This window comes from Cheilinus undulatus, linkage group 16 (genome assembly GCF_018320785.1).
Source record: "Cheilinus undulatus linkage group 16, ASM1832078v1, whole genome shotgun sequence".
Taxonomy (NCBI): Eukaryota; Metazoa; Chordata; class Actinopteri; order Labriformes; family Labridae; genus Cheilinus; species Cheilinus undulatus.
The window spans coordinates 20,343,448-20,358,072 of record NC_054880.1 but is presented as its reverse complement, the minus strand read 5'-3'; the positions used below and the strand labels follow the sequence as shown (position 1 = coordinate 20,358,072).

The window sequence follows — 14,625 nt, the reverse complement described above, 5'->3', positions numbered from 1 at the left end:
CAATCTAAAATAATAATCAAGCTAATTGCCAATATCCATGTTTATTTATTTTTTGGTGTAATAGTCCTAATGTGCCAAAGTTTTTCCTCACATTTGAACATGAAAACAGATCTGAGTTTGTCTAACAGGGGACTTCTTTTGCTCTGTATAAAATAGAGATGTGCACAATTACCTGACTTAACAGCTAGCACCAGATTTTAATGTTTGTTAGGCTAATTGTTAATATTTTTATAAGTTCAGGCTAACAATCCTGGTCATCACGCCATCTTAACTGTAATGCTGCCACTAGAAGCCCTGTAGCTTTTCTTCATGACCGCCCCCATGCTGCCACAATGCTCTTTAATCCTATGTAAACAACGGTGAACAGGTAACATCGATAGCAACTTGTAGGAGCAGCTTGGTTTAACACTATTTTGACCTAGAAAACAGCGATAAAGTTGTCCAGATGCTGAGCCAAATTATACGCTGGTATAATTGAAGCAATGAGTGAGGATATTCAACACAGGAATGTTGACATCAACCTGCAAAGATGATCAGAGGTCGGTGTTACACTGCTAACTTTAGCCACATTCTGCAACTTTGGACCGTTACGGTGTTGAGTTGGTTTACAGAATGTGTTTACTTGTCTTTTGACTTGTCAGCAAAATGCAGTTATAATTTTTTGTAACCAGATGTAAAATTGAATCCCTAGAAAAAAACAAACAAAAAAATCAGTTGTTTGATTCAGCTGTAAGGTATGCTACATGTCTGTATTAAATGAATTGGACACAACAGGCAATCACTGGCCAACAATATCTGTTCATCTCACAATATTTGCTGATACTGGCTAATACCGATGCTGAACTGATGTATTGGTGCGTCCCTAATTTTACCCATCAAAATTATTTGGGTCCTACATTTCATCCATGTTTCAGCACCAGAGGCCTACAGTAGTACCTTCTACTTTCTACAATATTTTAGAATAATAATACGAGGCAGGCAGTGCATAATCCATGTACAAAAAGACCCGTCCCGACCCAACCCAGAACCCTCCACCTTGAGGAGTTGTGCCATCTGTGTGAACCCTTGGAAGCTCCTAAAGCTGATACAGTGTCAACATGCTAATGAAGCCATAATGGAGATTTTACTTGGAGGCAGCTGTTTTTGATAATGTTAAATATTAAATCATCAGAAGTTAGAAACTTTAAATATAAGCGTTTTGCTCATCAGAGAAAGCCACAGAGCTTCACAACAGTTGCACAATCCCTCCAAACCCAAGCGCTCAACCCAACACTTCGTATTTAACACTAACTTGGTTTGCTATCTCCCTGAAATTTCATTTTTCATAACTACATAGAATAGTACTTGAAAAAATCAAGGTGTTACAAGCAGTTATGACTCGCGTCTCTTCAAAAAATATCATGCATTATTGCTCTATCGGATATCGATGAAATATTGCCCAAGACAAAAATTTGCTTAATATGCCTGTTTATCTACGAGGTTTGGCAAAATATCCCAAAGATTCATAAAATTGGCATAGATTCCATTATTAGGCTATTGTTATTTTTTGCATGCAGTAGTGTTTTTTTTTAATTAAAGTGGCGGACGAAAGTAAAAAGGTTTTCAGTAATTAGAAAGTGTCAAATGCTTTGGCATATTTGTAACAAAGGCAAAAGTAATAGAACAAAGTAAAGTGCAAAATCAATATATCTACAAACACAGAGGAATAAATAAATAAATAAGGAAATAAATAGACATAAACATTAAAAAGTAAGACTGTGTGACCCATGTTGGCAAGAAAAATACCATGATAAAGGTTTAACCTTTTGAGGAAAATCAGCACATTTTCAATGTCTGATTTCATGTCTAACACTGACAGGTACAAATAAATAACATCAGATTAAGGTTGTAGAAAAACACTGTTTGTTAAGGAATACCCTGGTGGCTCAGTGGGAGCTTTCAACTGTTAAAATCCTAACTAATCCTTGCTCATTTTCCATTGTTTACAGTGAACTAATGCTTAAAATCCTCAAATGCCAAAACAACAAACAATAACGTCCATTTAAGACATTGCTTTAAAGAAAAATCACATAGGAAATCATTTTTTTCTGACTACAAAGATATAATATGACAGTTCTGGATCTAATACAAGCCATAGTTGACCTAACACAGCAGACAAAGAATGTCACCAGTGTAAAGGAAAACAGTATTTTGTTTGCTTACAGGGAACAAATGCTGTGTCATTTCTTTGTCTTGTTGCTTTAACTTCTCACAAGTTTAGTCCAAGGTTAGTTTCAAAAGCAGGATACTAGACGTACCCTTAGATTAAATGTTTGTTCTCTAAAAAAGCAGTAAATACAAAAGTTCATCGAATCTCTTTGCAAGAAAACTGACAGTGTGGTTCATGCTTTAAAGTCCCGTGACATTCCTGTCTCAGGAAGACAAAGAGATGGGAGAGGGATTGTGCTTCAGAGTGGTTTTGTCGTGGGACGGGGACAGATATGGACGTAAATAGATCTAGGTATCTTCAAAAGAGATGAGCTAGATGTGCTGTGCTTTATTTATCTTCACAGATACTCAAAACAGCCTCAGAAAGGGATGTATTGTATTGACGCAGGTGGTTATCTAAATCAAGCGTCGAAAACGCTTCACTCCACTTCCGAATAAGGAAAAAGGAGACAAAGGAGGGATTGGAGGGTCTTGATTACAAACAGACGTGTCCTCAAACTATCTATTTTTGTCGTTTGCTTCATGAAAACTCCTCAATTTAGTGCTCAGGCGTACTGGTTTCCTTGTTGGGAAAGCAGAAAAAAGGGAAATAGACCAGTAAAATCTGATATTAATAAACTAAAAAAGACATTTTCTGGCTCCATCATTCCCCCAGTGAGCTCATCGGGGAGAAAGCCCCTTTGAAACACGCTGACTCGTAGTGCTTGTTTAGGTAACTCTTGAGTGCAAACGTCTTGTCGCAGCGTTTACACTTGTAGTGCTTGAAGGCCGAGTGCGTCTGCATGTGAGCCCGCAGGTTTGACCGGTCAGCAAACGCCTTGCCGCAGTGCGCGCACCCAAAGGGCTTCTCCCCAGTGTGCGAGCGCATGTGACCCTGCAGCAGCCACGGCCTGCTGAACGCTTTGCCACATACATCACACTTGTGCTTAAGGTCATGGGTCAGCAGGTGCATGGCCATGGCCGGCATGGAGACGTAGACTTTACCACACGTGGGGCATTTTTTCGCCATCTTGCTGTCTATGCTCCGGTGCGTCTGCTTGTGCCGGCTCAGGTTGGAGGACGTGGCGTAGGTTTTGCCGCACTCACTGCAGGTGTGCCTCTGCGTGGCTCCTCGAGGGTTTGTGGTGGCTTTTCTCCTCGATCGTCCATCCATGATGAAAAAAGCATCAACTGTGTATCCTTCACTCACCGCCGCATCCCCATTGATGTATCCACCAGCTGATGATGACACCTCAGACCGCGGGCTGTCCGGCTGGTCAGAATCTCCATGGATATCCCCGTGAATACCAGAGTAGGTGTCATCAATGCGCCCATAGATGATTGACGGATGGCCGGGGGAGGGTACTTTAGAGATGACAGAGGCGTCACTTCCAACCACATCATCATATGGAGATGGACTCAGATAATTGCTGACATAGCCTGAGGAGAGACAGGACAAGGTCAGTCATTTGAAAATGACAGGAAGATCAATTGAAAATTAGAAACTGATTGGATAAAAAATGTTCATAAGAAAGGAAAAACGGATGATACTAAAGGGAAACCAGAGAGGAAAAGTACATTCCTCAAAAAGATTCTTAATTTTATAACAAGATAATCAGGGACCAAAATCTCAAGCCACATTTTGTGAAGTTATTTAAGAGTGACATAATTTTGTATCCTTCAGAGCCAACAAAGCCCTGGAAAATCATACTTGTTGCAATTTGCATTGCATCAGATACTGCTTCTATAACGATGGCAACACAGAGTAAGTCCTGGTGCAAATCTCTGAAAAGTAACTGAACTTTTTGATTGTGGTTTTATGGATATTTTTAGTCATGCTAAATTAGTGATAAATCAACGTCATTCTCTAATATCTCACACACAAGATTTGAGACTTTTGCATTGTGTTTACTGCAGATGCTAATACTGTGATTATGGTAAATGGGATTAATTGCGCATACATTAAAAACTAGTAAAAACACTGTTAAGTCATTTTAAGTTACAAAACAAAGTTTAAGCTACTGTGGTAGACCGTGTACTCTATTTAACATCATCTAAAGACATCATCTAAATCATTGTTGCCGGAGTGTAATTTTTTTGGACAAACAATGATGGTCCCTACACTGAAAATGCTGTATTTACCAAACTTTTGGTCAGCCTATAGCAGACATAGATGTGGCTAATCTAATTTTTAAGTCTCCTAGCAAGCAGCCTTATCAGTCACATCTCATCATTTTTTTAATTATATAACCAATATAATTTTAAAAAGGATGCGTTATAAATTGATGTAAAAGTATCTTTAATTGTGCTGTATCAGGATGTATATCTTTTCAAGCCTAATGCACACCTATGGTACTTTTTTTGCACATATTGTAATATTTAAAGTGCAATTGTTCTTTAATAAATGCCAAAACCTCTTTTTTCCACAAGTCTTCATTTGTTGTTGAGGGGTTTTTTTGGTTGTTTTTTGATACTGCAATATATACCATACTGTGGAGTTGTCACTGAGGTGTTATCAACTGTGAGATTTTGATACCGCTACATCCCTAGCTATTAATGACCCAGTGTGTGTGCTAATAAAAAATACAACTCATCAGCCAAAAAAACATTTTCTTGAATCAAGCTGTAAACATGTTTATTCCTGCTATAAAAATATGCCTTGTATTACAGAACCAACTGAAGTTATTGGTTTTTGAATTGTTTTCTTGGTTTTTGAAGTGAGCCTCAAGGAGACACTTTTGCTCTTCGGCATTGACTCCCTTTTTCAAAAGGCTGCTGCTTGAGGCAGACACTTGACTTCAGGATGGGCTAGATTAGCTCCCATTACTTTATGTGCTGCATCACTTCACACTGTTCACAAGGTTTCTACTCAGAGCCAAATTCCCACAGTACCTTTTAAAACATACAGATAGGTCCAAATGTAAAGAAATAGACTGCATGAAAGATGTTTTTTGATAAATCATTGTCCTTTTGAAACCACACACAGCTTAGCTCACCTTCAAACGAAAATTCTCTTTTTCGTTAAATGGTGTAGGCATAAAGCAGCATCAAGTAACTTTGAACACACTTTAAAAAAAGTCAGCTGTAAATGTCTGAATGCTTGCACCGATGTCAAACTCTGCTAAATGTTGAGTTTAAAACATCTGGACAATTTTGGGATGGCAAAAGGCATCTGTAATTGAAAACAGAATGAAAATATGTAGCGTCAATTTAACAGCAAATTGCTGTTGGACTGAAGGCTCCAGGACAGTTCATGAAATGACTGAGTCATTTCTATCATAATTTACTTAAAGTTTAAACTTGCAAAGCAGATGGATTCGCCTGTTTCCGTGTTTCTTACTGGCGAATCCATCTTGCAAAGCTCCCGTCTGAACCGTTTGGGCCCGGTTAGAAAGCGACAGGACCAATCAGCATTGAGGGGCAGTACTTTCGGGCGTGGCAAAGAGTGACGTAAGCAAGCAGCAACAAGAGACCGGTGCAATTATGGTGGAAGAGATTAGCATGGATGCTGCTAAAGCACCAGTTTTATCAGAACTTGACAACATTTCTTCATTAAAAAAAGAACAAAGAACAACAGTGAGTTATTTTCTTTTCAAAGATGAAAAAAGTCATGTACTGACATGTCTACAGTCGCCATGGTTCGGGTTATGCAGTTCTCTATTGAGTTTAGTCCACGGTAGCGGTGAACCCCGGGATCAGCGACGACATCATGTGTTTTTGTTACTCTGATTGGCCCGTAAAGATGTGACAGAACGTTCATCCAATCACCCTCCAAGTTTTTTTTTCAAAGGCTCTGCCCTTTCCCAAACACTGTCTATTCGAGGTTTCCCAGATGGATATGTGAAACAAATCCATCTGGCATGTCAGGTTACTTTAAGTTATAACAGAGATTTTAATTAAAGTGAATGCCTGGACTACAGCAAACATCGGATACCAATGACCTAACACAGGAATAAAATGTTTATTTCCTGAAAGGCAGCATCCATCTGAGAGCCTCTTTAAAAAGTGCAGTGATTTGCCCATGTTGTGCTGTTTTTATGTGGTCTGTGATTTTGTATGCCTGCTACCCTGGTCAGGTCTCTCTTGGGATTTTTGTCACTTATGTCAATGTTACTTCCTGGTGAGAGAAGGCTTCAATAAAATATAATCATGGAGCAGTCATGAAAAAGAGGATGGCTTAAGAATCCACAGGAAAGGACATCAAGTGGTTCTAACTTGTGCAGTTTGTTTCTGTGGAGGGTTTTTGAGTTCTCTTAAGGACCCCAGGAGATCCACTGCCACCAATACAATTAAAAAGATTTCATATAATTGTAAAAACACAGGCCACAAATCAAACTCATACACTGAGGCTCATTCATTATTCAGAGTGCTGCTTCACATGTCTCCTGATAATGTTACTGATTACAGCCGGGCGTCTCTGGTTTCTAAATATCAATTGGACCGCCCAGGATCACATTAACAACATCTGCATTATGTTTGGAGATTGTTTTCGTTTTAACTCATGTCTTTATCTGAGACAAAAGCAGACACAGGAGACACTATTATAAGATTGCTTAAAACACAAGCGTTTTTAGAGCTGGTATAAAACAGAGAGGCAGAGTTGAGGTATTTATAGTGGCAGTAAAGTGCTTTTATGTCTTTCCCAGCCAGGAGGAGACACTTTCCCCTCAGCAGGAAATCTTTATTTTTCATATGAGGGTTCAGTGAGCACACTCTCTCCTCAACAACTGCACCTATCCTGACAGGTCTACAGCTACACAGTCACACCTCTGAGCTGTCAAAACATCTACTGCTGTACACAGAGCATCTCTATTACAGCAGCTGGGATCAGCATCATGCTTTGCTCAAGGGCAAACTGACTCTGACTGCATTCAGCTGTGCATTGGCCTAACATTTTTCAGTTTTTCTCAGGCAACCTGCTTCAGAAAAACCCAAATGAATTATTTGTTATGAAGTCGGCAGCTTCATTATTTCTATTATTGGCTTTTGCACTCAACAGGCTGAGCTCCAGCAGACACAGGGAAAAAGTCTGGTAGCTAAAACCCCACAGCCGTGACTCCTGTGGATCCATGCCGATCAATAGCTCTCCATTTCAATTAGCACTCTGCCAGCATTCAGACACAGGCAGCAGAGGAGATACTATTGCTGGTAATATAATTTCATGATGCAGTTCTGAGAAAGCTCAGAAGTTGGTCGATAATATGATGAGGGCAAGAGATGGAACAGGAGGGAGGAAAGAAGTGGAGCAAGCAGACAGACAGTGATAGAAAAGAAAGGAAAGAAGAAAAAGGCTGGGAGAAAGGTTTAGCAGGGTTAAAGCTGTGGTACGACCAATGCAACAATTGTGGTTAGGTGGTTCACTGCTAACAGCTCTCATGCTAAATTAACATTTTGAATTGAATTAAGACAAAGTGACATAGATAAGGTAAGGAAAAGAGAATTGGAAAGAGAGGGGAATGGAGAGAAAAAAAATCATGAATCATAAATATTCAATCATTGTACTCTAGAACAAAGTCCTATGTGTGTGTGTGCCCCCATCTGTGTGTGTGTCTTGTTTTATAGAGCATGAGTAAAGCTTTGAAACATGACCAAGTGTTCATTTTTAACCATTAGTACGTCGAATAAGAACAGCTCTGGCCTTTCTGATGTTGAAGTACGTCATAATCAGTCAAACTGGCAGCTTCCCAGTCAAACTACAGAGAAGAGCCAGTGGGCAACTCCGCTCCTACAGGGATCACTGCAGAGCAGACACTGAAGACGCTGATGTTTTGCCTTTAAAAGCTTTTAGAAGGGTTAAAATTTTCAAATACTTTCATCTTTCTGCAAGCCAGTGGTGGGAAAATGTGTGTAGATTGTTAAGCTTAGTAGGAGGGATGCATAAAGTGTTAAAATACAGTCTAAGACTTGATAATAATAGAAAAAATGTTTTATATTATCAGAAAACCCAAAGTATGACATTATTTATAGTATGTTATTTGTCATGTGAAGCCATTTGTATACATTTTATGCCTTACTGATAAGTTTAATAGAAAGCAAGATCATGTATTGTACTGAAAATCTTAGACTAGGAGGCAACTAATATTCAAAGCTTTAAAAGTAAGACAGGGATAAGATGTCCAGTCGCATATATGAATTATTTGGAAATATTCAGCCTTCTTTCTGAAGAGCTTGCTTATGTTTGCAGTTCATATAGAATGATCAGTCTTAATCGTTTAATCCTTATCTAGACTTGAAAATCATTGAGGGTTAGCCCTCATTTACAATGACATCGAGCAAGATCCATGTCATTACTAATTTGATCTGCAAACAGGAGCTTTAGTTGAATACATCAGCAAAAGGTTTAGTTGCACACAGTACACAAATTGGTGTTTATTAATTAACAGTGTTTGTTTCAACAACCCATCCAACCTGAACTCTTCCCCTTTATATTCAACATTTGACTGGACATTAGTAGTAGTAATGAATTTGCTTTTCTTTAATTGTAAGGATTGACAGACTCATGACCTAAGTTTGCCTTTTGTTGATAGTAGTTTGTGCAGCAAAAACATCACTTTAATTTTAGTTGGTGGTGGGAATCCTTTCCCCCTTCTTTGGCTTGTTTTTGTCAGTCCTTCAGTGAAAATACTCTGGCTGAGACTGGGTTTGTAAATGTTAATGATAGGAAATAACACAGAGATAAAAGCAAACTCTATCCCTGTTTTTTGGATATTAAATTAAGCCTTCTCTATGCCTATTAAACTTGACCGCTCCCCAGTTTCCTCTCTATAAAAACTCTTTGTTCTGCTGTAGGTCTCTACATCTTCATACTGTCTCTGTTTGTTTGTGTTCGTCTCTCTCCAGCTGTCTCTGCCTCTGTCTCGCTATGTCAAGTCTGTATTCATTTCAAGGCACTTTAGCAGCATTAGAGTTGATAGCTCTTCTAAATGCTTATTAAAGATTAAAATATTCTGCCAAACCGAAGCCGTCCTTCTTTTATGTGTCTTTGAAATACAGAGAACAAGAAAGAGAAAGAATAACGGAGAGTAGAAGAGTGAGAGAGAAAAGCTGCAAGCTACAATTTAATTTTTGATCCAAACCAGCAGTAAGTGACGCACACTTGTGTGCTTTAGACACTTGTAGGTCACTGACTGCTTCCCCTATGTCTGTGTGTGAGTGTGTGTGTGTAATGCAGTGCACTCAGCTGTGCAGGCTGCCTGGGAAATGTGCCGAGTTGACAGAAACACAGCAGAGCGCGTACGTCCATGTGCATTTTTGTGTGTATGTCAGTGTGTGTGCAACAAGCTGCAGCTGCTTCAGTCAAACTCTTGTTATATTTATATCAAGGGATAGAAGTCTCGGTCTTTACATGCCTGCCGCACTGCTGCTGCTTCTGCTGCTGCATGTGTTTCTGTTCGCTCTGACATCAGAACACCTGGGATCTCTTCATCACACATTTGACCTTGTGACAATGTGAAAACCACCAGGCTGCACTAACACGTTACTCACCTCCTCCTCTGCTGTGGCAGCTGCAATTTTTCCTCTCATCTTCATAAAGCTCATTTGATTAAACATCCACCACTAGGAGGTGGAAATAGATGACCCCAATCTAAAAATTACAGTAGTTTGACATTTTAATGCAGGGAGCAAAAAGGGCTGCATGTCCATCCAATTGGAGTTGGTAATTTGGCTACTAAATAATGGGTCCAACACATGGAGCTCAGTGTAAGTTCAAGGCGAAAGACTGTTTCCTACTCATTCATTAGTCACCACTCAGTCATATCAATCCCTCCTGTCATTCCCATTCTTTTCACTGTTGTGTCTTGCTGATTGCAGGCAATCCCTCCCTTCACTTCTCAGCTAATGGGGTTCCACCACAACCTCATTTTACCAATCATCATGCACCTGTTATGTTTAAATCTGTCATCCTCTCTTCTATAGCCAGTCTGTTGTTTCATTGTGGACATTTTAACCCTCCTCCACCCCAGCCACCTCCATTCCAGTTCATCAGCATCTAGTCAAGATCCTCACGGTGCTTCTGCTCATCTCATCCTGCAAACCTCCTCCTCCACGCCACCTCATCAGTGTTCAGTCCAGCTTCTAGGAACTCTACTTCTCATCTGATCCTGCATCCCTCATCAACACCACTTCCAGTGACTAGACTCCATAGGGGTACTCTATTCCTGCTATCAGCCTCGCTACTCCTTCAAGTACATGAAGTCATCACAATGGAGTCTAATTGCCAAAGACATTGCACATTTCTCTTTTATCAGTATTTGTAAAATAAATAATTGTTCACTGGTATTTAAGTCTCTCCTGATTGAAATAGTCTTCTTTAGTTCCAACTCTAGAAACAAAATATAAAAGGCATCTTCAGCTCAAGACAGGAATATTGTTGTAGAAGTGCCAGGATAAGCAATAGTTAAAAAAAAAAAAAAAAAAAAACACAAAGCTGTAACACTTTATCAGTGTTTCCTACACGTAGACAATACTTGGGTAGGCCACCAAGGTATATTTACAGCCACCCAAGTATATTTGACATCTGTTTTTCTGTCTTTTTTTTAATCTATAATCTTTGCTTGAGCACAAAAGACACATCCACTGGTATGTTCATCCTATAATAGCACTAATTGAGAGGCAAAGTCTAATGTTAAATATTAAGCTCCACAACATTTCATCTTTTTCTTCAGCTTCTTGCCTTACCCTGTACTCCTACACGCTAGGATGATACCTGTCTGTGTAGGTTCTTATTCATCTAGATCCTTGCTTCCCAACCTGGGATCCAGGACGGCCTGGGGGGGCACCTGAGATCTCGGGAGGGGCACAAGGTTTGGTCTGCTCTAAGGTTATCAAAACTAGATTTGCACATACAGCACTGTGCAGAACTTTTCGGCATGAGGCTAAAGTTAGGCGTAGAGAAGTAAGCTGCCTGAGGGCACCATCGAGTGGGAAAGAAGTATTCACACAACCCCAGTTGTACTCTGGATGTTCCTACGTATTACCAGGTGCATGGGAAAACAATCTGTTAAAAAATAACACGCCATGAGCCCCTGATTGTGCTGTGGATATCCAAAGGGCCTGACAACCAAAGGGGGTTCCGGGGTATTACTAGGTGTGAAAGACCCAGACAAAAGATATACTGTTAAGCTTGACCTTGGCTTTGACCCTGTTGAGATTCAAACAAGGAAGTAAGAATAACACATTCTTTTATGTTTTGTCAGTAAAACACTTAAAATTCATGTTGATTTTTGACAGCATGGTATCTATTTTTTGCGTGTGGGTCATAGGTGGCTCAGCAGTTACTAGATATAGATAAGAGGGGCTCCAAGGAAAAAGCTTGGGAACCACTGATCTAGGTCATTCTTATCCAAAGCCTGATCTAAAGGGGAAATAGACTTGTTTAAGATTGTTGAGCACGTTTAGTCTTGAAATGTCCTGCAGAAGATAACTGAGTCGAGTTTCCCCTTGGGATAAAGCTTTGAGATACGCTTCCTCATCAACGACAACCCGTTCAGCTCACCTGCTATCATTACAGAATTTTGAGTTAAGCATTTCAAAAAGTAAGAGATGATATTTTAGGGTATTCATACAACATATTTTTGATGAATAATCAAAAAGAGCAGAAACACAAAAAGTTCAACATCTCAACCACCCAAGTACATTGTCCTTCAGTGGGACAGACTGACTCATGCTACTGCAGCAGAAATACCATTGAGTAAAAAACTACTAGATTTTCTAAAGGTTTACTTTGAACTGTTGTCGTTGTTGGTCAAGACAGTGGACAGGGCTGGAAACTGAGGAAAGGTGCCACCAGCCAGGCCACCCACCTCAAGGACATGGAGGCTCTTGTACGCAACCTGACTACTGTGTGAAAATTGCAATAAAACACTCACCAGAAAAAGACTGGAAAACTTCATCAAATCAAAGCCATTAGCTAAGAAAGGCTTAAAGCTGAATTAAAGTCAATAGTGCAGAGCAAGTGCACAATTGTTCTCATTAGGTCCTTGAATGCAAACAATGTAAAAATTGTAATTATTGTAGTATGAAAGCATCTTTAACACAAAAAGCTGCTATTTTTCACAAAGTGTACACCACTTCTTTTAATGTGGTTGTCATACAGTCATACATTTATCTTAGAGCACAGAACAAAAGAATCCTTGAAGATCTAATATTACACTGTAAGCCCCTGTTCACAGGTGTTAGGTCAATATTTTGTCAATAGCTGAAAAAATTCCTTTGAATATTTGACCCGTTCCCACTGGCTCTGTATTGTATTTTGCCTGCGAATCCAGGATTATGCACTGTGTGGGAACCATTTAGCATCAATGTGGCAGTGTAATATTGTTTAAATCTTGTAGAGAGACTCACAGCTGCTAGAAACAACATGATTTGAATAATTTAGAGGGCGACTGAACAACAGAGAATCCCAGTGCATATGACATAATGTAATTAATGAGCATGGTTTTCCTTCATAAAATCTCAGCTCTCTGGCACCCTGTTGCATTGCAGCATATTTTCATATCATTATAAAAAATATATTTTTTTTTTTCCTCTTTGCTTGTGTGTGTCAGCATTTTTGAATAGCTTGGCCATGAATACAGGATGTAAAAATACAGAAACAAGTACTTTTATCTATTTGAAGTGCAGCAAACCCTATCAGGATGAATGAGCTTGTGAGCAAAAGGTGTACAAACGTCACACTTGACTTGAAAGATAAGTGGAGTTTATAGCAGCTTTATCAGATGTGTTCAAGCAGCCTTTGAAAAAAATCAACAATTTGTAATACGAGTTGCAAATTAGAAGGTTTCAGTCCCACGTCATTTGAATTCATATTTTTAGATGTATAATGTGATTTCTCAGGTGTTAAATGCCATGTCTCCAATCAAAGATTAAGTTCTTAAAAGAAAGACTGGCTGTGACCTTTCATTTGTTGTGTAGCAACCCACTTTGATCACATTACATTTGTGTATTTTTCACAGCTTTGATCATGTAGGGCTCTTGGAGCTTGATTCATCTGAATATGATTTTCTCACCTCCTCTTATCTCTCTGATCTGTTTCTCCACATAATACAGTTTTATGCAAATAATCTCTGCAAGAAAAGGAGCATCTTAATGCCTGTGATTGGAATATTTTTGGGTTGTGACCGCAGTTTGACCCCATAATTCCCCCTTTTCCTTATCCTTCCGAAACAGCCATGACTAAAGCTTAATTCTGCGGGTAAAGAAATGCCCCCTGGATGATTTATGGCAGACTGTGAGTGTGTGAGTGTAGGTGGGAGGGTGACAAACCTTTGTCATGATGATGGAATCGCAGACTGAGCTCTTCTCTTCTGCTGTGACCATACGAGCTCTCCAGCTCTGCAGCGGAAAAATCGTCAAGTTTCACTTTCTTCACTAAGAAGGAGCGAGGCATGATGGGACACTAGTTGTTCCTACAGTCAAAAAATAAACACTTTTCTTCTTTCTTCCTGGTCGTTGAAACTCTTTATCGCCTGATGTAAACCTACAACTTGATTCAGCTCCTAAAGGTGCGTTTGCTCCCTCCAATGAAACTGTCTCTTTTAAGGAGAGGAGACATGGCTTATAGGACCGGGCAGATCAAACACTCCTCACGTGCTAGCAAAACAAGAGTTTGTTTGTACTCAGGTGCGTAACATACTAACTTTGGGGTAAAAGTCGTCTTTTCGTAGGATAATTCGCTCCTGGAAGACCTGTAGAGCTCTGAAAGGTGGAAAGGGATTAATAAAATAAATCTACTCCTGCGTTGGCTTCTGTTACGATGATACTGAAGGTCATACGTGAAGTAAAACGTTCCCCTTTTCTGTTTTTTATTGTGTTACTCCGCTGCTTCATGAAGAGAGTCGACCGTTTGTTTCGTCACCCAAGCCGTTGGTTTCCAGCACGCAGACAGTTCAAGTCAACAGTTCTCCTCGTGCCCCTGCAGCCACTTGATTTCAGCACCGGACAGCTCCGCGCGAGCCTTCACTTCTCTTCCAGTTCTCTACGAGCCACAGCCAATCACCGCAGTCCGTTCAGCACCGAGGGGATGAAACAGACAATAAAGAAGTTTCCGACGCTTTGAAATTGCTCAGCTCGAAGTCAAACACGGTCCTGTGAAAATTCCCACCGGAGTGAGTCAAAACAGTCTGAATGTTTGTCGAAAACAAGCTGTTAGATGTGCCGGCGCCTTTAAAAGAAGTGTACAAATAACAGGTGTAACGGTCGTCTACCGGTCAGAGAGCAAGTGAAGGTTAAAGGGGTTCAAAAAAAGAGAACCGTTGCGTGTATAAAACGTCTCGAGAGCAAGACTTCAAAGTCGGACAAAATGCCAGCACAGTTTCTTAAAATATTGCTCAAAACCTGTCCGAAAACCTGCAGTTGGAAGACAACGGCAGCTCATCTCTCGGTCGTTTTCACTCTCTCTTTCTGACTCTCTCCTCTCCTCCGCTCTTTCTCCTGTCC

The 14,625-nt window shown here is 39.9% G+C and overlaps 1 protein-coding gene across 1 annotated transcript; it reads right to left on the bottom strand.

Moving 5' to 3' along the window:
• Positions 1-2,211: 2,211 nt before the first annotated feature.
• Positions 2,212-13,645, bottom strand: LOC121524417 (transcriptional repressor scratch 1-like). Its single transcript, XM_041809792.1, has 2 exons — positions 13,453-13,645; positions 2,212-3,627 (listed from the first exon to the last, which is right to left on the bottom strand). The coding sequence occupies exons 1-2, from the start codon at positions 13,574-13,576 to the stop codon at positions 2,852-2,854; spliced, it is 900 nt and encodes a 299-aa protein (XP_041665726.1). The 5' UTR covers positions 13,577-13,645; the 3' UTR covers positions 2,212-2,851.
• Between the last annotated feature and the right edge of the window lie 980 nt (positions 13,646-14,625).